The 23,126-nt window shown below is 37.6% G+C and overlaps 1 protein-coding gene across 5 annotated transcripts in view; it reads right to left on the bottom strand.

Annotated features, from left to right (window-relative positions):
• Positions 1–3,696: 3,696 nt before the first annotated feature.
• Positions 3,697–23,126, bottom strand: part of UNC5D (unc-5 netrin receptor D) — a 517,112-nt gene continuing 497,682 nt past the window's right edge. For all 5 annotated transcript variants that reach the window (XM_087418499.1, XM_087418500.1, XM_087418501.1 and 2 more), the window contains 2 exons: positions 22,029–22,207; positions 3,697–9,906 (listed from right to left, as the gene is read on the bottom strand). In XM_087418499.1, the coding sequence (XP_087274625.1) occupies positions 9,702–9,906; positions 22,029–22,207 (384 nt within the window). In that variant the 3' untranslated portion in view covers positions 3,697–9,701. The remainder of the gene's footprint in view (positions 9,907–22,028; positions 22,208–23,126) is intronic.

Raw genomic sequence — 23,126 nt, 5'->3', positions numbered from 1 at the left:
GCTGTTATAGAAAATCCAGTGAGTCCTAAGGACTAGCCTAGCGGCATGAAAAGCAGTATGGCAGCCTCTCCTGAATAAAATGCTTATTAATATATTGATCAATGCTAATCTTCCTGTTTGTTTGAATGCTCTTCCTCCTTTATGTTTTGTCTGACAAATTCTTCCTCATCTCTTATGGAGAAATTGAAACCATGACCCAAATTCTCCACCCCTTCTTGTAACCACTCCGTTTGCACTGTGATTTTGCAGAAATTCCCATCAAGAGATTGACTCTATTTCCCTTTCTCTTGAATTGGCTAGTCTTGTGAGTTATGTTGGCCATGAGACTATCACAGAAATGATGATGTTCCAAGACTAGGCTTCAAAAGACTCTGCCTGCTTCTCTTCCTCTGCCTTTACCATAAGAACATACCCAGCCCAACGAGTTGGATCATGAGACATATGGAGCAGAGCTAGGTCAGTCCTGTTGGCCTAGCCGAGGCCCCAGACATGCAAGGAGTCTAGTCTGGAGGAGCCAGCCCAGCTAACCTCTGGGCTGACTTTAGATACATGAATGAGTCCAGTCAAAATTAGCCAAGGCAGGCTCAGATCAGGAGGATCTCCCAGCTGACCCATAAATTTGTGAGAATAATACATGTTTATTTTAAACCACAAATTATGGGGCTTGTTACAAGGTATTATTATAGAAATAGCTACATTAATACAACATCTTTAAATCTTAGCCCAATTGTAACTTGTCCATGTAACTTTCCCTCCACAGCACACAATCTGGTTTCAGTGCTCTTTCTTATTTTCCCTTAACAGTCTACACTCACCTCTTTCATGACACTTGTTTGATGGTATGTAATCTCTTGTTATAAGGAGAGTGAGCGTCTTGAAGTCTGAGTCAATGACTTTTATTTATGAATGCCTGACTTGTAGTGGAGGGGCTGGCACATAGCAGGTGATAGTGCCCAGGTCATTCTTTAATGCACAATTTGTGTCATGTTTTTAAGGCCCTTATGTCTTCTGAAAACGATAAAATAGGTCATCTCCTTGATGGAGCATCTACTCTATGCAAGATCACTATTCTTTTAAAAAAATGTTATTTGTCTTAGTAGTATATACCCTTTAAATATGTATTTACCTTATCATCTGCCTCAAGTTCTTTCTCTCCTAAAATCATTCTACATGAGTGGATACATGGGACTTTGTTATAGTATTTTTTTTTTTTTTGTGAGGAAGATCAGCCCTGAGCTAATATCTGATGTCAATCCTCCTCTTTTTTTTGAGGAAGATTGGCCCTGAGCTAACATCCGTGCCCATCTTCTTCTACTTTATATGGGATGCTGCCACAGCATGGCTCAACAAGCAGTGCGTCGGTGCGCGCCCGGGATCCGAACCACTGAACCCTGGGCCACTGCAGTGGAGCGCGTGCACTTAACTGCTTGAGCCACCCGGCCGGCCCCTATTAGAGTATTTTTTTAAGCTTACTGTATTAAGCATTAACCTTTATATTTGAAGACAAATTTCATTTCACTGATTTCAGGAGTAGTAAGACATTTCTTTTTTCTTAAATAACTTTCAGGTATCAGAATGATACTAAAGTTGAGTACATCTTTGGCCCTGTTGTCACTTTATTATGTTTATATAATGCACACTCTAGGATGTCTCTGTTCATAACCAGAACTAGCCAGAAATAACTGAAGACGTGGTTAGTCACTATACTATTTCTTGAACATTTACTTTGTGCTCAGTGAGCTTGATATGATTATCTCCTTTCAAAGATAAAGTTTCTTGGCCAAGGTCATGTATGCAGAGAATGGCAGACTCAGGATTACTACTCCAGCCTGTGTTGATCTCAAACACATTTTGTTAACTGATGCACATTTTCTCTTTAAAATAAGATTAAAACTAACACTCATTGGTTGCTTTCTAAGTATGATGTAGTGTGCTAAGGGCTTTACATGTATTTTTTTCATTTAGTCTTCAAACTTTGGAAAGAATCTAAAATTCTATTATCATACCTATATTATAGATAAAGTAGAAATGTTAAGTATTTTGCTTGATATCAAATGCTAGATGATAGGATTTGAATCCAGACTCTGTTATCATGTAGTAAATGCTAAAATAATATTTTTTTAATGAATGAGTAACCCCTATCCGAATGTTTGACCAAATTCTAACAAGTGTTGGCTAAAGAGAACAAACATAAATTAGCGCAAAATAGCTTAATCCACCCAGAATTAGTTCCTAACTAGACAAAGCATTTTTTAAACAACAAAATTTTTTTTAATTATTTTGAACAATTTATTACAGGTTCAAGCTAATCTGTTAAGTTTTCATCAGGATGAGCAAGTTATATCTGGATCTTTATGCCAGTCACAGCATTCCTCTAGTGAAAATCTGTTTTGACCAACTTGAATTGGATTTATTTGCTCTATTTAAATAATTCTGAAATGTTTGGCTTGGTTTTACCTAATCATACTGATTTACCTAGTTCAAGTTTAAAAATCATACTGATTTATTTAGTTTAACCAATTCTCATTCTATCAGTAATTTAAATATACAGTCATGCAACACAAGATGTTTCGGTTGATGATGGATTGCATATACGATGGTGGTCCCATAAGATTAGTACCGTATAGCCTCGGTGTGTAGTAGGCTATACCATCTAGGTTTGTGTAAGTACATTCTATGATGTTCGCATAAGGATGAAATTGTCTAACGATGCATTTTTCACAGTGTATCCCTGTCATTAAGCAATGCATGACTGTAATCAGCTTTAAAGGGCTGCTTAACTTAAAGTGGTCAGAAATAACAGTTGGAACCACTCATAGCCACTTCGTGGATATTCATATCCACCCCTGCTAGTCCCATAAGATGATCCAAAATAAGAATTACATGGTCAAAAAAGTTAAGGAAATGTTGCATATATTTCCTTCTTAGAGATCCATCGTATATATTAGATCCATCATACACCTAAAGGTTTTCAGAAATCTAGAATAGAGAATGAGGTTTCATTTTATTCCATAGCTTCCCAAACTTAATTTGAAAAAAAAAGTTATCTTTCTATGGAAATGGTATTTTGTTTAAAAGAAAACCAAATTTTGGAAAATACTAGTTTAAACCAATTTTTATCCTTCTTTTAATTTATAACCAATTACTTTAAATAGATCAGAAATCATCTTCGAGTAGATCACACTATTTAAACTGGCTCTGACCAGCTCTAAGTAGTCACAAATAAATTCTTGGGAGCTTTTAGCACTTTAAAAACCATTTAAAACAAATTCCATCAGTCAAGATGTATTCGAAATGTGCAAAATTGTACTTATTTTCTTAACATTGTCCCATGGAGAAGCATAACGTTTTCTATATAGTCTGTAAAAATAACCCAAGCATTTTGAGGAATAAGGTGAATGGTATCCCAGTTATGTATGACTAGGATTATCTCAGGGTGTAGAAAACTATCTCCTAAGGAAAGTTGTATGTGTGTGTGTTGGAGTGGGGTGGAAATAATCCCATCTTTGCTTCCGGTAGCCTCATAGTGTCTCATTCTTGAGGCCAGAAGGAGAAATTGGGTTCAATATGTTAACAGCTATCTGGAAATTGTCCTTGATGTGGAGGGCATTCCAGGTCCTGCTAGGATGTGGCAGGAGGTGTAAAGAGGGGGTCCTCATTGGGATTTCAAAGTCCCACTCATGGAGTATCCTAAAATGTCAATAAAAGACTCTTTATTCATAAATAGCTGATATGCAGTAATTTACGACTGTACATTTATCTTGAAAAGTCTGTAACCATCCAGTTGTTTTTTGCAAACTCTACATAAAACATCCAAACCGTCCATTTTGTTCAATACAATATAACACAGCTGTTTGGCATTACCAAATATATATGTATATATATTTATAGATATGTACATGTGCTGAAAAAGAAGCCAGTGCAGCCTTTCTAAGAAGTCCATCCAATTATTTACTGTACAACATTCAGAATTTACATTGATAATACAAGGCACAAAAAGTGTGGTATGAAGCCAAGGCCATGCTTTATTCAAACTCTCTCCTCTGGCTTACTCACTCCTTCAGCTTCATGTCAAATTAAGTGTTCAGTTCTGCTTTTGTTTTTTGGCTTTGAACACATCAAATAAAAGTTGAGCGTGGTATGGGTTTAAGATATGAGTGACTTGAAAGAACTGCCCCCTCCATGCTCCTTTGCCAAATAAACAGAACAAAATGAAATCTATTCAAAAATTCTTCCATACACAAATGGAGGTAAACGGTTGCTCATAGTTTTTGAGTTTGGATCAGGAGAGTAAACCAGTTTTCCTCACTGCTTATATTTTCAATATTTCTAGGTTGAGACTTACTGGATTGCATGTACTAATTAATTACAATTATGAAGAACAGGAAATTTTAAGTCAGTCTTTATTCCAATTTAGAAAAGGAGAAATGTTTTCCTGCCAAAGAATTCCCACAGACTTAGTTTTTCCGAGCTTCTTATAGAGAAGTTTTGAATGGGAGCAGCCAACATCATAATCTAGGACAAGCTTTGGAGAGTACTTCTGACTGAAAATTTTCAGTTACCCTCTGATAAGGCTTAGAGCGAAGCCTCCTGGTAAGGGGTGAGCTCCTTTCAGCATCATCAGCTTGCTAATGGCAGGATATTAGAATCATTAGGTCTATTTCTGATTGTAATGTCTGTGTTTCAGTAATGGAGTCATGAGGCATGATACTCTGCTTACAAACTCCTCTCAAATACCATCTTTCCTTTTCATGATTCAACAGAACCACAGTTAAATCGCTACCTACCACATCTACCATGTTTTAAGGGACTTGTATAACTAGTCCAATTTTGGAATTTGTATGTAAATAATGCTTGAAATAGTGAAATACTTTCTGGGGTCAGCAAATTTGAGGCAAAGGACATTTTCATGGTAATCATGCCTTTTGCAAAAGTGTTTAACACACATTTCCATTCATGCAAAGAATTACATTACCAAATTGAGTGATATATTTTATAATTCAAGGCTTTAACTTTTTGGAAAAAAAGATGTACCTCCTGCTGAACTCAATATTAGGGATGGGGGAGGAAAATCTTTAAGCTTAGGCTTAAACATGAAGCTTACTGCCTTTTATATCTTTGGGTTCAGATGGAAGGTGGGTTCTAAGACAGAAAATTTAATGTTACTGTCTTAGGCCCACCTCATGAGGACATTCCAAATCCATGATCCTCACAGCAAAATAAAAAAAACAAAGTAGTTGCTTCAAAAACCACAATTATTCTATGTGAGTTAAATTTCCTACTTCAGATCACAGTACTACACACTAGTGACTAACAGCCAGGTCTGATTTCCATCCCCTTTTATCTTTTAAAAAAAGACAGCATATAAATTGCCATTTCGATATTGTTGACGACCCTGGAGTGGGGATGTGCGGAGTCCATGGTAGACACTGGCTCTCCTAGAATTGCTTTAGCAAAAAACACCACATGCTGTCAATACAGCCAAACAGCTTTATAACTGCAGCTTTTGAAAGAGTTTGGAAAGTAAAAACACAAAATATGCAACACATCTAAGATTAGTAACATTTTCACTTTGTGACATTTGACAAAATACAGTTTTGTTTGTAGTTCAGGAAAATTCTATGCAGACAAAACAGTGGTAACTGCAAAAATGGTGGCCATTCAGCTTTTGGCTAAAGCATTGATTTCAAATACAGTGCTATGGCAACTAACACCAAAGGGCTAATGACATTTGTCACTATCTGTAGGACGACATTTTGCTCTCCCATTTGCTGTGGCTGTCACCTCTAGTCAGTCAATGGGAGTCACTAAGGATTCAAAACTTTGCAATGTTTCATGAGGAAAAGGAATGAAAATGGGCCACGCAATGGGCCAGAGAAGAACATTTCTCAGCTCCTTCATGGTTCCTGTGACCTTCACAGATCTGGAACAAAGAACTCTGAGAGAACTTCACCTTCAACACGTCTGATAGCTAGAATAGTCAATACTTTTACAGAGGGACTAAGAAACTGAAGAGAAAAGTGGCAAAAGGGAAAAACAAAAGCACATCAAAAGATTTTATAACATTTTGAAACTCACAGGTAGATTTGCCAGAAGTCTGACAAGTGGAGAATACTATCTAAAACCAATTATATCATTTTAATATTCTACCCTTGCTTATCAATCCTGATGTTGAGAATTTCCATCAGGAAAATAGTTGCAGTGAGTCTAGAACTTTTAATCCAAAGAGAACCCTGTTTGGGTGATTTGACAATATCCCCTCTCAAAGCCAACTGAAAGAAAAATATAGGGACAATGGCAAAGGATAATACCTGAAGTTGGAGATAAAAACAATAAAAAAAGAGAAAAGTTCCCCTCTTTAAAGACAACTGTGTCAATTCCTATTCATCTCTTACAAAAAGGCCAATAAAATTTTTGTGGGAGTACATCTGAGTTTTATGAATCTGTACCAGTAAATGAAGTTTGCATTTAAATCCATAGAATGAGCTTCTTTTTGGCTTAAAGGATTTTAATGTAAACCAGGAAGACTGCACAAGCGATGTCGTAAAAACTGTAAATTAACTTTATGATGCTGCAGTCTGGTAAAGCTGTGAAGTACAACATTTTGGTGGCATAATTTTAAGTCATGTTTAAAGCATGACTATTAGACTTAAAGGCTTTTGTGGACTGAAAGATTTGACACTAAGCAGGATATTTTGTAAAAATTTTAAGTAACCTACCAAGTATTAAAGGCCACTTTAAATTTCTTGGTTCATTTTGCAGTAGGACAATAAGACTTCTAAAGTAAGTGCTTGAACTGACAAGTAAATCTCTTTCAAGAGGGGCATTTGTGTTGTGACAGGCAAATATTCAAATAGAACAAGGGTTTAGGTCACAGTGAGTAACACAAGTTCAAGTGTCAGTTAAGTCTATCTGATCTGCAATTTCATGCTCCCCCACCACACACAGACACACACACACACACACACACACACACACACACACACACACATATCTTGGTCTGTAAATCTCACAAACATGGGTTCTCTTTGTAAATCTAATGTAAAATACTGCACAATCCTGACACGCAATGGCCATAGAATTCATACATTTCTGTAGAAATCCTATGTAAGATCCTAGCAGAAATAAGAGAGAAATGTAAAGAGGAGCAAAATGGACTGAAAGATAGATTTGAACTTTGGGTTGGGCTGAAATCAGAGATGAATTGTGTTAATTTGCTTCTTCTGTCACTCAATATGATATGATGATCAAGTGCATTTATAAAACCCAGGCCAAAAAAAAAAAAAAAAAAATCCATGGGAGGAAATTCTAGACATTCAGGGATTGATAATAATCTCTTATTATCTTAAAATAAGCATCTAGATAGATTCTAGGGAAAACATTAAAATTTTTCATCTGTTTTAGAATATAAAAATGTATCAAAAATCTAAAAAGGATCTGTGTGGATTCATAGAAAGATGAAATAATTATAAGGCCAATGAGAAGGGAAGAGTAAAAATGGGTAGGATGATTTAAAATAAAAATCCTTCAAGATGGATAGGAACATAAGCTCTATACTGTGTTTTCTACAAGTTACTATTCAACAGTTAATGCAGATTCTTTCTGCATATCACCCATGCCAATCAACTCTCGAGTTTATTTTGGGTGACTGACCATCCACTTCCACTTCTTTCTCTTTCAGAAATTGTATCAGGGATGTCAAATGATGTACACTTTCATGCTTTCTCTCTCTTGCTCCCTCCAAGAAGTAAACAAGTTGATCAAACTAGCAAAAGGATGTTTTCCTGATCTAGATATGGTATTGTGAAAGTATGCTTGACAGTTCTAAGAGGATTTGTTTGTTCTAGATAATATGCCTTTGGTTCCTGAGAAAAGCAAGATGCTTTTGAATTTCATGTAGCACAGCCTTTTATCAAATACAGGGGACCATATATACCATACATTCGTTAGAGAAAATGGCCAACACATTCAAGAGTTCTTCAATGCCTTACCCATGGTATCATAATTCAACCTATCTTTAGGTCTTTTTCACTTAGGTGGAGATTCACAACATTTTTTTGTTTTTTTACATGGGATCTACAAAAACATTGCTTAAAAAAATTGACCATATACCCACTGCCAAGTACTCCCCACCTCCCCCAGTCTCTATTTTTATTTTATTCTAAAACAGCCAACCCCTAAGTAATTGATAAGCCTTGTGGTTAATCTAGGTCCTTGACTTCAGTTGTCCTGATTATGGACAGCTAATTAAAACATCCACCAGAAGATGAGCAGGAGCAGAGCTGTTCGTCTTTAGTCTACTAGGACAGCTTGTCAGAAATGATTTAATAGGATAAAACATGGAATAAAGTGTTAAGACAGGGGTCATGAATTATCTGTGGATTTCATTTCTCCACAATGTCATTGTCTTTTATTTAAAACATAAAGTAATATGTTAATGATCCTGTAGAGAAAGCATACTTGGTGAAGTTGACTTATCAGAGCTTGAAGGCTCCCTGAACAATGCGTGTGGTTTCTGGAACACTGTGGTAGAGGTATTCCTCAGGTCTATTGACTCAGATATCATTTAGAGCAAAGACTATCTGGTAATTTCCCCTGAGGCAAAAAGAGGAAGACCTATAGCCCTACGGAAAGATTTTGTGATAACATAATACCAAAAGGCTAGAAAATTTCAAGAACCTGGATTGAAAAGTACAGTGAAACCCCACATCCCCTTATAACAGGTTGGGGAACCAGATCAACACCTGCATCCTAGAATTACAGCTTATTTGAGGCCTGTGGCATCTGCAGTTCCTTTGTTTCCTTGGATCTGATTTGACCACTTTTGTTTCCAAATCCGTGTAATAAAGCTGTGTTCTAATAGCACTCTGTATTTTGAGTGGCTTAGCTGGGAATAGAGATGGTCCTGGTTTGTTGAGCTAGAAGAAGTAAATTTTCATATTGAAAAGTCTAATTATGCTCCTTGAAACCTCTTCTCTACTGTAATGGGTAAAGAAGGAGAAGAATGGGGGTAGATTTGTCCTTGGAGAAAATGATGGTGGGGTACACTGCAAGAACCAGTTTGTGGTCTATCTAACCTCTCAATCTTGTTTTCATTAAGTGGCTAGAATAAATAGGGAATTGGTGCTGGTGTGATGTAGTCAGATTCTAAATTCTAAATGCCCTCTTTGACGTTGTTGAAGTCAAATGGGTTAGCAATTGACTGTTTTACTTCTAAAAGCCAGTTTTACAATGATCGCTGACATCACAGATGCCAGTTGGTAGAAAACTCTGACAATCTGATACCAGAATCAGCTGGCCCTTTGGGGCACATCATTAAAAACCTGTTACAAAACATGCACTTATTCAATCTCGGCCTTCCCAGCTTTATTGTAGCTCATCTTTTCCCTCAGTGACTTTTCTCTAGATATGCCCTCTCTTTTATCCTTGCCACTCCAAATATGAGAAGTTCATCAAGTGTTAACCCAAGTGTGGATTCAGAGGAGAGAGTAGAGCCCCCTTACATTTAAGAGAGCTTCTACTTTTCCCTATTAACATATTTTACCTATATAAAATTCAATTTTTCAACCAGGGATTCTCACTGATTGTAAATGAAGGCTGAACTCTCCAAATGGCACTGGGCAGAAAGCTGTCTCTTTCTTTCCCATTTAAAGCAAATGTCCCGAAGCTGGCCGTCGCTCTGTCTCATGAGAGGAAGTGGACTAGAGTCCATTTTGCCTGCTGTAGTTGAAGTCGGCTTCATCGAGCTGGGATTCTGTAATGTTTGAGAGTTTCGTGTGTGTCCTCCCAATCTCTTCAAGGGCACAGGCCAGGGAGTCAAGGTCACCATCGTGCTGATGACGAGCTTCCCACAGGTTCAAAATGACAGCAGAGGGGCTACTTTGTGTAGCAAAATAAGATAAATTCCTAGACAGAGTTAAATAAACAAAAAATAATAAATCAAAATGAAAATAGAAAGGAACAAATAAAAATCACTATAAGGGAATTAAAAATGAATTGTAATGGATATTATTAGAACAGGAGTAGCAAGCTCCACTAAGGCAGGTCTGGCGGGCATCTAGCTTGTGTCTCAACACTCAACTGAAACCGTACTTTGGAATGTTACCAATGACCTTCTTATCCTCCGAGTCTTTTCTTAGTCCACACCTTCCTTGAGTTCTGTGTGTGAGTGTGTGTGTGTGTGTGTGTGTGTGTGTGTATGTGTGTGTGTATTTTCCTCTTGACCACTCCCTTGAAAAGCTGTATTTCATTACCTTATGTGATGATGTAATTCATTCCTATTTTTTCAAAATATCTGACCTCTCTTTATCTCTACCTTGGTAAACATAAGGGCTGTCAAGATTTTATCTTTGATTTCTTCTTCTTTCCTTCCTCAGTGGGATCATATACTAAATGGAGTAGTGATCAGCTCCAAGTGGACAGTGTCTAAATCTGCACCTCCAGCTTTATAGGTTAAGGTGAGCTAGGGATTGCTAAATGACCTTAGAATTGATCATTTAGATATGATTAGATGTCTCTCCAACTCCTCTAACTCAATGCATCAGAATTTATATAATCTCCACGCTCTAAATTGGCCCCCAACCTAACTATAACAAGTGTGCCAGTAATTACAACTATCTTTCTAATTTCTCACAGTAGGACATTTATTTTTCAGTCTTCCCTTTATGTTGTTTCTTTCTGTGACATACTCATCAGCTTTACCCTTCCTTTCCATTCATACTACTTATATTTAATTTATGCTCTATCATTTTCATGGTGTGAATCACAGCAAAAGCCTTATGCATGCAAACTCTCTAATACACACTGCATTCTATTTATTCAATCATCAGACCTACTCTACTTGTTTCCAATGCCTTCTCTGGTCTGGCTTCACCCAAGCTATGGCAATATATATATATATTTGTATTTTGTCTTCTTTGCTCTTTGAGCCATTAATGCTGACTTAGGTAATACTTTGCTTCTTGCTTTCATTCAATCTATTCTGCTCACTAGGAATACCCACTTCCTCTCTTTACCCTTTGTTTATCAAGACCCTACACTCCTACAATGCCTGGTTCAATTCTCATCTCCTTTTTGCTCAAAATGATTTAATTCTTCTCTGAACTTTTTCTATGCTTGTGCTTCAATTTTCATGTGAGTAAAATTCTTATATTTTTCATGTGTGTGAGCTTTGCCTTCCCAGTGTGTCTCCAGACATCTGGAGAAGGATCATAGCTAATAACTTTCTGATTCTGCAATAGCACTTATCATAACACTATGACAGATATGTATTCAATATCCATCTACTGAGTAATTAATTGCTATGAGGTTTTTTCAGATGATATGGGATCTTCAATGAAAACAAATGATAACCTTTTGGACAATAACTTTGCTATGATGAAGACCAAGACAAAACAAAGGATTAAAGGTCACAGATTTTCATAGATACTTTTACAGCAGGACTAGAAATGTCACCTCTGGTAAAATTCTGATGAGTTGAAAAGATTTTCCAGAATGAACCAAGAATTGCCTATTTTGGGGATGGTATTACTTTCCATCACCATACTCAGCATATAATCACCAAGTAGATGCACATAACGAAGAGCACTTGGAAGAGAAAGCAAGCTTTAAAGGGCACATTATCATTTACAAGCACCACACACACACACACACAACAACTGTGAGTGAATAAAGTGCTATTTTATTCAAAGGTCTTAAGGAGCTGTTTAAAGCTAGTTGGTTGCCAAATAGCATAAATATCAGAGTACTACATATACTTTCCACTATGTATGAATCTTTATTGAGAAAGGGGGAAGGCCAGCTTAAAAATGTTCTCTAGTTTCTTTTTCTTCTTTCCTTCCTTCCTTCCTTCCTTCTTTCCGCCCCTCAGCCCCCAGCCCTGAAATCAAATATAGTTATTTATTTCTATACTATTAGAAGTGGCAAAGCAAACCTTGCTTGGGTTAGGTGAAGGGATCCTAGCTCTCTTATTTAAGAACTTTGTTTTGAATATTGCCAAGAATATTCTTCTTGGTTGTGTGGAGATGTTTGTACGGAAAGTTGCATTATGTTTCCAAGTCTATAAATAAATTGGTATACCCCAACAAATATTCAGGCAGAACACAGACTGAAGGAACAGCTGAGAAAGAGGCAAACTGAGAGACTAGGTCTGAGTGGACTCCGGGTGGGCTGTGTGACAATCTCTTTGCATGTAATTTATGAGAATAATGGCCATGGGCATACATTTATACCTGGCATGGGTAAATAATTCTTTATGCTCTCCACTGTCATTTCAGAAAGAAAAAATAATGACAACAAGCACAACAATAAATTCAGCACAAATTTCTCATCATTTCATTGAGGATTTATATTTTGTATTTGCTATACAGTGGACTACTATCCTGTGGGATTGACTGGAATCCTTGTGATCCTATTAACCCCAATGTTACACTTTATTCTATACCAAGGGTTGACAAACTATTTTGCTAAAGACCAGATAGTAAATTTCTTGAAAATATTTATTTATTTATTTTGTGCTGAGGAAGATTCGCCCTGAGCTAACATGTGTTGCCAATCTTCCTCTCTTTGCTAGAGGAAGATTTGCTCTGAGCTAACATCTATGCTAATCTGCCTCTTTTTTGAATGTGGGTCACCACCACAGCGTGGCCGCTGACCACTGGTGTAGGTCCGCACCCAGGGAACTGAACCTGGGTGGCCGAAGCAGAGTGCGCCAAACTTAACCACTAGGCTACGGGGACAGCCCCAATATTTTTTACTTTAGTGGCCCCATATGGTCTCTGCAGCAGCAACTGCCGTTGGAGTGCGAAAGCAGCCATACACGATACGTTAAGTGAATGAGCATGGCTGTGTTCCAATAAAACTTTATTTAGACATCGAGATTTGAGTGTCATACAGTTTTCACATGTCACACAATATTATTCTTCCTTTGATTTTTTTTTTTTCCTGACCATTTAAAAATCCTAAAGCCACTCTCACTCCTGGGCTATAGAAAAGCAGAAGGTGAAGCCATAGTGCTGGTCCATGTGCAATGCTGTCTTATAACCCAAACTAGGTTTCCAGAGGTAGTAGCTATTGGAGAGAAGATTAGACTGAACTTTCTGTTTTGTGTTTCATCTGAAAATAAGCAGCTACAGGGCTAAAGTTGCTGAACCCCCGAATTACATACCCTGCCTCAAGCACTCTGAGACCTTTATCCTTGGTAAATGTTTGGGGATCTTTGACATTTCAAGACATGACAGGAAGACCTGGGAGTAAAAGTGCAATAATACAACTTTAGGAGAGGCATAAAGAGTTATGTTTTGGAGCTTGTGACGAATCTTTGTCCCAGCACCACATTAAAACTATTCATGAATCCCTGGGGGGTGGGAAGGTATCATAAGTCTGCCTGCCCAGAGGAAGAGGAACAGAGTGGAGAATGACTCCTGCCAGCCACATGGTTCTGAAAAGTCCTGAAAATGTCCTGATTTGTAGAAAAGGCAGCCAGGATGAAAGGACGCTAAGTGATCAAAAGAGGCAGAAATATAGTTCTCACTTGGCACAGGTCTCTGAACATATTGTAGCAAGTGAAATGTACTCCCCAAAGCATGTTTCAGGTTTATTCCCTGAATTTACACAAGCACACTCAGCATAACACATACAAATCTCAAATTCTACTTAATTGTAGTAGATACATACGGGGCACGTCAGCCTTATTAAATATGATACAATCAGCTTTGTGATAAACAGACATCCTATTAAACTACACTTACCTGTCTACACCAGAAAAATTAGTATACAAAAGACCCCAAAATCCTAATGCAATAGGCTATTTCATAAAGATACTTGAATTACTTTACTGCTTACATGTGTGCATTATTACTTTTTGAAAATTGCATACCATATATCCATTTGGTTATCTCCATATCACACTTTTGAAATCATTGTGATTCTAAACTATGTGACTCAGTTCTTTTTGTAATACTGCTGGTGTGTTTGGATACAGCAGGTAAATGCACACACAATTTAGGGAACATTGTTATTACTAGAAAATGGAATTCATAGCAATAGTTGATTTTATGTTATTTCCTGAATGTCTTTGATTTTTCTTTTTGAAATCAGAACATTTAGCAAAAGCAATAGTCCTGAAATTCAAGTGGATGCCTCAAAATAAAACTTAATTTTTTTCTTTCTCTTTGAAAAGTGTTTAAAGCAGTGAATGTTTATTATTCTGATCTTAGATGCTTCCAAGTGTTACTTTTTATGCACTGAACTTCGGGGAACATTTTGTCATATCCTTTTCAAATTCTGATCGACTGAGGTAATTTTGAAAAATAAGATTTATTTTTTTTGTGGCGTCATAAAGATGCTGCATACTATGCAGATAAGATTATCTACTCTCTAAATTTTAGGAATTTACTTTAGAATCATTCTATGTCTTCAAGTTAATTCATTTGTTCTAAGCCCTGTGGACTCAATGACTTTATCTTTTCCTTCAGAACTCTTGCTGAAAGAGTACAGATAAACTGTAAAAAAACATACTAAGACAGCTGAATAAATTTATCCATGTGAGTTCATTGAGTAGTAATGGTTTATTAAATTTAATTTTGTTTTCTTGAGCCCACGTGCTTTCTAGTCATTTGAGTTTGGGGTGGGGGTGGGGGTTGTTTTATTACCAGGACTAATTTCATCTTTCTGAGAATTCCCCACTTCCCTCCCCTATCCCCAGATAAAATCCCATGTTTTATGTAGAAGCCAGGGTAGAATTGGGAACATGAATCTTTATCTAAGCGATTTTGCAAGCTAGACACAGGCCAACTTATAATGGTGTATATGGGTCAAAAACCGAATTCTTATATAGAATCTCAGTTTTCAAAATACATCTTTAAACTAATGACCATGTTAAACTAATAATGAAAATTAGGTTAGATTTGAGGATTTGGGGAAAGGAGCTATGAGGTCTTCCATTTTCTTTTTTGGGGTACAAAGAGGAGAGGAGAATTGAGGAACCATGATAAAATTCTGCCATATAAGGTCTTTATATACTATTGCAACACAGGGTTAATTTTATGAAAAAGAGAAGTGGCTAGGTGCCCATTCAATATGAATTTAGAGATACCACCTTCTCTTTAGTATACTTGAAAGCAGTATTCAAATGCAAATGTATTAGGGAATAGTAACATCTAAAGACTTAATCAGTTAACAAAGAGATTAGATAACAGTAATGGAGGGAGGCACAGGTCTCTGTGTTTTAGCCTTGGGGAAATGCACAGAAGAGCTACCAAGGGCACATTGAAATTGTAGCGGGAGTCTGTGCGTGGCCAATAAGGGACTCCTTTTCATTCTGAATTCCAGATAACACAGCTTTTATTTTAATTTCTCAAAACCATGCTACCAGGGGGCTGATATACTTATTAGCAAGCCGTATGCTCTTCTTGTGACTAATAGTAAAAATGAATTTCCTACTGAAATATAGTAGGGGACCACATTTAAGCTGTGGTGTAACATCCCTAGCATAGAAGACACCTCACACCAGGTACATGCCATCATTTCATTGGGAATTTAGGAGTTCACCCAACACCTTCCAGTAGAAGCAGCACTTGCGCCTCTAACATGAGGCAGCAAGTGTGTGTATGTTCTACAAACTGTTGCCATTTACATCTAAGTCAACTTTTTTTTTTTTTACCTATTAAAATCATATTTTAAAAATATCTTCTGAGTAGGTTGGCAGTATAAAAAGTGAAAACTAAGTTAAGCTGCCTATAATAAACTGGGAAACATCATTACAAGAACGGTGCACAATCCTACTGTATAGTACCAAATAGGGAATTGAAATGTAGTCATAATGAAAAAAATATTAATATCCTTGCTATCATCCTAATTGTCTCATTTAATAAAAGCCTCTTATGTGACCAAAACCAACCCTCCATATGGTTCTTTAAATGCAAATAGAAGAGAAAAGCCATTTATACTGAACAGCAGTAATTGGACACACCATAAGCATTTGGCCCGTTCATCAAGATTTCATCCCCAAATTTCAGCCTCACTGGGTACTCAATAAACAACAAAGCAGCTTTCAGGATAAAGCAAGTCAGTGTTTCATTTTTCAAGAATAAGCAAAAGATGTGCACCATAATGTAACCTCTGCCTATTGCCCCCTGTGCCTGTAAATGAAGGGAAGCTGGTATGCAGACCCAAAAGGAAAGGATACGGGCAGTTGAAAACAATACGCTTTGTCTTACCCTAAGAATGCATTAATTATTTTAGGCCAATTAATTTGGCAATAAAATTCCCTTCATAGTTTTTGTTTTGTCTATTCCTCATCTGGTTCTTGAAAGGGAATAGCAAGGATTTTTCCTTCTTTGGAAAACATTAAAGGCCTGGAGCCTTCAGGACCCCCTGCGAGTTGCCAAATGAGAATAAAGCCCATTGTAGACCCTGTTTTCAATTCTCCAGTTTCATTCCTGACAGGATACACCTATGACAATTTCTCAAATTTGGAGATGAAAATCACAAAATCAAATCTCTACTTTTCTTTGAATTGGGATATATCATGGAAAAATAGGTCTCATTTAAATTAATTTTCCTCTTCAATAATGTTGAAACATTTTCAAGAATCCTGACAGTGAAGTAGGATGACCACCACTTGTTTCAAGGGACAAGATCACAGTGTTAATCCTGAATGAGGAAGGGTGAAATATTTATACCTCTCCCTTTGCTAAATACTCAATATAAGTTTCAATAGAACCTCAAATAATTGAAAAGAAATAGTTAATCACTTAGAGGACACTCTAATGAATTAGGTAAAATCCTTCCTATAATTTCATTTTCTCAAATTATGAGAACATCATATTCAGGCATACTGAAACATTATCAGCTTATACACTTTTTTTGAGACAGCACTTGTGAAGGGGACTACACAGGCTATACAGGGGCCTTGGCATGTCCATCTTTTCTGAAAACTACATTAGCTTAAAGGAGGGCTACCCATTCCTTCAAAGACCAGCACAAATTCACCCCTTACCTAGAAGGAATACAACACCCCTTGTCACCACCCCCAGGAGCTTACAATCGGGAGCAAGACTTTGGTTCTCTTGGAAGAACATAAAAAGCTGCTTTTCCATATTGCCTTTAGGATGGATACCTGCCACTTACAAACCATATCAGCTTGTTCAGGGCTAAGCTTGTCCTAGGGCAATCTGTTTCCAGCTTCATATTAGAGGGCAGTTTCATGAGTCATTGACATATGTGGAATGAAGCCCACACGCCCACCACTTTGCTGGGTTGGGTCCCTGGGGCTTCACTGTGGGGGCTCTTCAAATTTCAGACCCTGTCTAAGTCCACTGGGCCAGAACCACAAAATCTGATTTGGGTTTCATCATATTTTGCCTCCAAGGATCAATGTAATGCTATCTCCCTATGTATTAATTCTCCACAGGAGAGTCATGAAGATTGTTTTTTGGGAATGGCACCCTCACATCCATTTTTATATTTAAAGATTAGGATGCGTTTTCTAGTCTCCAGCCTGAAGAACCAAGAAAGCTTAGTTTGGTGGAATCATAGCGAGTCCCCGAAACACAGGAATGAACGTATCTAGTCTCACTGATCACTGAGTGGCCATCCTTACTGGTCTGCCTGTGAAACGGGCATTCTGTATATATTTTGTACTCATCTTCTTCCCTCTCTTTTCTCCTCCCTTCTTCCTTCACCCCAAAAGAAAGCTGGCACTACTAGGGCTGTTCCACTTCTAGTGGATTCTCAACAGTTATTCAGAGATAGATTAATAAGCTGCCCTGCGACCTTCTTCTGTCCTTTCCCACTGCCCTCTGGCCATTTCACTGTTCCTGTGCATCTAATTAATAAGGTGGACAGAAGGAATGAAAGGATATGACCTCAACGTGACAAGATTCTGCTTCTCATTAGAGGTCCTGTTAAAAGATATGGTGGAAAAAAAGTTATTATAGCACTGCTTATCAGCCATGAGGTTTGAAGAATTTCATTTCTTCATGATTTCTCCACCATCACCCATGAACACTAACATCCAAAATATGTTTGAACTATTTTAACCAGCTGACTAATAAGAAATATGTTTCTCTGGCAGTGCTTACAAATTTTCAGACAAGTATACTATTATGAAAAAACTGGTAATAAGATGTAATTTATCTGCTACTTTCCATTTTGGAATCCTTTCTTCCATTTCGGCTCCTTCCCTTCTATTCATCCTCTTATATCTCATGTATTTTATCCAGCATTTGTTCCCATAGCAACTTGGTCAAGCTGGCTATGTTTTCACAAGGTTTCTGGAATATGAAAATCATGAGGCCTTAAAGAAGAATGAGCTAATGGTAGAATTTCGAGAACCGTCTAAGACCTGAGACAAAAGACAGGAATCCTCCATAATGTAAGCCATGTAACCTGATTTCTTTTGAGACTAACTTTCAAAATCCTTTGATGCTTGTTCATATCAATTCTATTTATTAGGAGGCAAGCTTTTAAGGTCAAGTATACAATCAAATAGTATAAGATAGTGTCATTCGTTCAAGAAAAATTTATTGAATTTCCTCTAAGTAGATGGTACTATCTAGGTTTTTAATAATTAAAAAATAAAAAAGTGTCATAAAAATACAAAGTGCTATTGGAGTTTAGATGTGGGAGACTACTTCTAGCTGAAACAGTTACTTTATAATATTATTTAATATGTTTAGTCGTCAGCAATGCTCCCCACCATCTACTGCTATGCACTCAATTCTTTATTTCTCAGCCCTACCCACCTACCAATCACATGTGGCCAAGAGCATTGAAGTGGAGAGTTATTGAAGCTGAATTTAGAGAACAAATGTGCAATCTCAGCTTTAAAATGCAGCAAGTATGGACTCTGAGTAATAGTCACAATTTGCTCACAGAATCTATAATTGCGACTGTTATCTATGACAATCTTTGCTAGGCTGTGTAGCTTATTTAGCACGATCCAGATGCCGAGCAAGTTGCAAGGCCACCTGTGTTGCCGCCTTAGAGCGCACATCGCTGACATTTCTCCCATTCTCATCAATTGCTAAGCCTTTAACGTTATAGTCCATGTCTTTTCTCTCCTATTCAGATCTAAGCAGAAATTTGTTTGGAAAAAGGCAGATTATCATCAGTGACATTTGCATTTACCAAATGGAGGGTAAGAGAACGTTTTCACTGGCAACAAAATAAAAACAAATGTTTCCCTCCACTCTCTTTGAAAACTCTTTCTTCATGGTTTGAGAGCTATTATTTTGCTGGCTTTTAACACTTTTGGAAGTTGAAAGGAGGGGAGAGTCAGGCAAAAGTGCTGTCACAAGATCAAGTAGGTGAATTCTCTAATAGAAAGATGGACTATGTGCTTTGTGATCCCAGAGATGATGAAATCTCAAGCTGTGGAACAGCTTTCTTACCCAATAACACTGGCATATTGACAACATCAGATTTCTATGTTTTAACATACGTTGGTGATCAGTTCCATATTATAGTATTTGTAACCATAAGAGGCCCAGACCTGTGATTTGAGATGACACAATAGGAAATTGTGATAAATTACATCTGAAAATCCCCTTCATCTCTATCACATGTTTCTTCCATGTAGGAGAAGATATATTTTTGGTATAGTAATGAAAACATAAAAGGAACCTGACAATTTTTGCAAAATAAGAATAGAATTAGCTAACATGGTGCAAGGTGATTTTCATTAGTCTATCTCCTTTTCTGCTTTTCTGAACATCTTGGTGGCCATCTTTGCTGGAACCACACCAGCCTGTAGAAAAGGACCTTATCGTGTGCCCCTCCCACTAAAAGTTTTGTATGCAGAGCCGGATGAGAAGCCTCAGCTCCAGATGTTACTCTGACTGAAGCAACTGATCCTATAGAAGTTCTACTAAACGAGGGCAGACTCACTTAAATGAGGGGTCAGCAAACTACATATTGTAGGCCGAATATGAGTTGTTGCCTGTTTCTGTAAAGAAAGTTTATTGGAACACAGCCATGCCTATTTATGTATTCTCTCTGGCTGCTTTCACACTACAGAAGCATAGCTGAATAGCTGCTGAGTAGTTGCAACAGATCCCATATGGCCGAAACTAGTTACTACCTGGTTATTTAATAGAAAAAAGTTTGCTGACCTCTAATTTAAATCATTCTCACTCCACGGTTAGACTACTTTTGGAGAACTAAGGTAGAGAATAAAGAAGAAGGTAGGAAATACCATTCACTGAAGGTGAATACGTTAATTCAATAAGATTTAAAGATAAAAACAGATCACACGTATTCACGCTATTCTAATTTGCTATTGATTACGAAAATTCAAAGAGTAACATTTATTGAAAATCAACATTTTCTGGAAATGGTGTTTGAAACTTTCCATAGAGTAGGTTGTTTGAATTTCTTATATCAAGGAAATTTAGGCTTTCCTGGAGAAGGCATCTTAGGAAAAAACAAAAGCAAGGAAACAAAAAGGCGCACTAAGTGCTCACATTCTGTGACCCCAGACACTGGAGGGGGCAGTCTGCTCCTGTGTGGCCACTTACAGCTCCATATAGCCCAGACACAAAAGATGATTAACCTTAATCTCTAGTTTAAAATGCATTTTCCCTACTGTGCAAGGTTAGAAACTGATGACCTGGGAGGCACTCATTGTAGTTCTCTTATGTATAGTGTAAGTAGAGAATCAAATGGAACAAGGCAAGAACATGTGCATAGTCATTCAGCAAATTAATGACAGCATCCATGGGTACATAAAGATTTTGTGGCAATTATTTTCTTGTAAATAGTTAATTAAAAATCATAAACTCTTACAGCCAGAATGGATTAGAGAGTTAATGTAGTTCGAATTCTTTGAAGCGCATTTGTAAAAAAAGAAACATGGGGATGGTAAGTGATGTGTGGAGGCAGACTGGTATTGGCTGTAGAACCAGGGATGCCTTGCAGATCTTTTGAGTCCTTGCTCATTGCTCTTTTTTTTTTTTTTTTTTTCTTTTACCAAATTCTGTTCTCTGGGTTAGTTTTCCATTCTTGTTCCCATGTTGCTCAGAAACTGAACTTGGCATAGTCATGGTGTTCATGGATTTATAAACAGATACCTCATCCTTTGTCAAAGTTGCTGGAAGATAGTCAACCTAATTTTTTTCCCTGTACGCTCATACATTTTTGTATTCTTTCTTTTTCAATGTATGCCTTTCCAAGAATGTACCTATTCTTTTCAGGCCTGCCTGTCTCTGTATATTCCTTTTTCTCTTGCAGCAACATCTTCTCTCTTGATTTTCCTTTCTAAGCCTGACTGCTTTCTAATTGGGTCCCATGTTCTTGGATTCTGGATCCCTTTTCAAACAGGGAGCGTCACTCTATCCTTTCTTGGCAGACATCTACCTCCCTTTCAGAGAAGAAAGAGTCAGGTAGGATGTCTGTGAAAATAAAGAACAAAAAATGGAAATGACAGACCAAGCCAAACAGTGAGAAAATAAGTCTTTGCTCAAAAGTACCAAAGGAAAAGGAAATAAAATGATTCTGGCAATCTTGTTGTCTTTTCTCTATTCATTCTGGGGCATGAGGGTGGATTAGGGAGAGGGGAGATATGATTTGTCAATGCCTTCTCCCTGCTAGTTATCCCTCAAGCTGAGCCAAAACCTGCCTGCCCCATCAGGGCTGCTCTGGATAGCATCACACCTGCTTTTTTCATCTAAAGTAATAAAGCCCGTTATGAATCTCTCTATTCTACTCTCAACTCAACCACAACGTTAGCACAGAAACGAGTAGTGGCCATTTAAGCAGCAGAATCATTCGCGGTGCCTAGGTAAACTTCTGCTTGTTTAATGCCGTCTGCCTTCAGACCTGAGAGTTATCATCCTCAAACTTCCTTTCTTTACATTGAGGCATTCACTTTTGCAGGCTGAGCAAACCCATTAAGGGTTAAATAATGCTTCAGGCTACCCCAAGGTAGGGAAGATATCGGGGCCGGAAACCACATGGATACACCCAACCCACTTTAATTTTCGAAGCTCTTTTAGTCAAATCCTCTTTCAGAAGTTGCCCTCAATTACCTGTTGATGCTGTTTTTCTGTGCTAACATCTGCCAGTCCTTGCCTTTGGCATTGGGGGTATCAAATGTAGCACAAATTCGCTGTCTGATGGAGTAGGGAATTTTGAAGGCTTTGGGGCCAGTCTGTGCAGGGAAAGTGCTGTCCTCTTGTGCAAAGAAAGTGATGGTTTCTCTTTCACTCTGTTAATAAAATAAGGAAAGCATGATCAGATCCTAGTGGAAGCATTACTGATCAACATTTTTATTTTTCAAGAAAATCTGTGTAAACATACATGCACAAAATGCTTGCCTGTTGTGATGGACTCAATAAAATATATTGACAAGAACCTCTCTCTTCTAAAACAGTAAATAACTTCTCTAGTAGCCCAATAAATGGTGTACTAGAAATTTACAACACCCTTCACTCAGGGGAGTCACAATCATCAGCTTCTTAACATCCAAGGAGATGTTAAGTCAGGTGAGAGCAGAATTGTACCTTTTTTTTTTGGCCTCTCGGTGATAGATCTACAATCAGTAGGAAGAAGGTACCAAATGACACATTTCAGTTCAGTGTAAGGCAAGAGCCTCTTGTAGAGCTAACCAAAGATGGATTGGCTGATCAAAGGAGCTGGCTGGGAAGCCACTTGTCAGGAGAGTTATAAAGGGGAACTGATGGTACGTTGATCATCTTAAAGTTTGCATTTCCCCCATTCCTAAAGTTGTGTGATTCTATTGTAAATATTTTGATCTTGTTTCAGAATAAATTGCTTTGGTAAAATATGAGCCAGCCATGAGTCAGGGATGAGATCTAGACTAGTCTGTGGAATGGTGCAGGCCTGCCGTCTGCTCACCCGGCTTCTGATTTAGAGCTGTCCAATGAGAACTTGTTATTTCAGTACATCACAGCAATTAAATCATCATAGCCAACATGAAATCACACAGAAATTGGTCAGATTGGAGTGGTTGCTGATAAGTTTATGTGGACTAACAGAATTTTAAGACCTGCAAAGTATTTGATTGAATCACTCCCATGATTATGATATGTTACAAGACAAAAGAGATTCTGCAGCTGCAATTAAGGTCCCTAATCAGTCAACTCCGAATTGATCAAGGGAGAGAT

Source organism: Ceratotherium simum, chromosome 28 (assembly GCF_057802395.1).
Source record: "Ceratotherium simum simum isolate JZ-2026a chromosome 28, ASM5780239v1, whole genome shotgun sequence".
NCBI lineage: Eukaryota > Metazoa > Chordata > Mammalia > Perissodactyla > Rhinocerotidae > Ceratotherium > Ceratotherium simum.
This window is presented reverse-complemented; position numbering and strand designations above follow the sequence as displayed.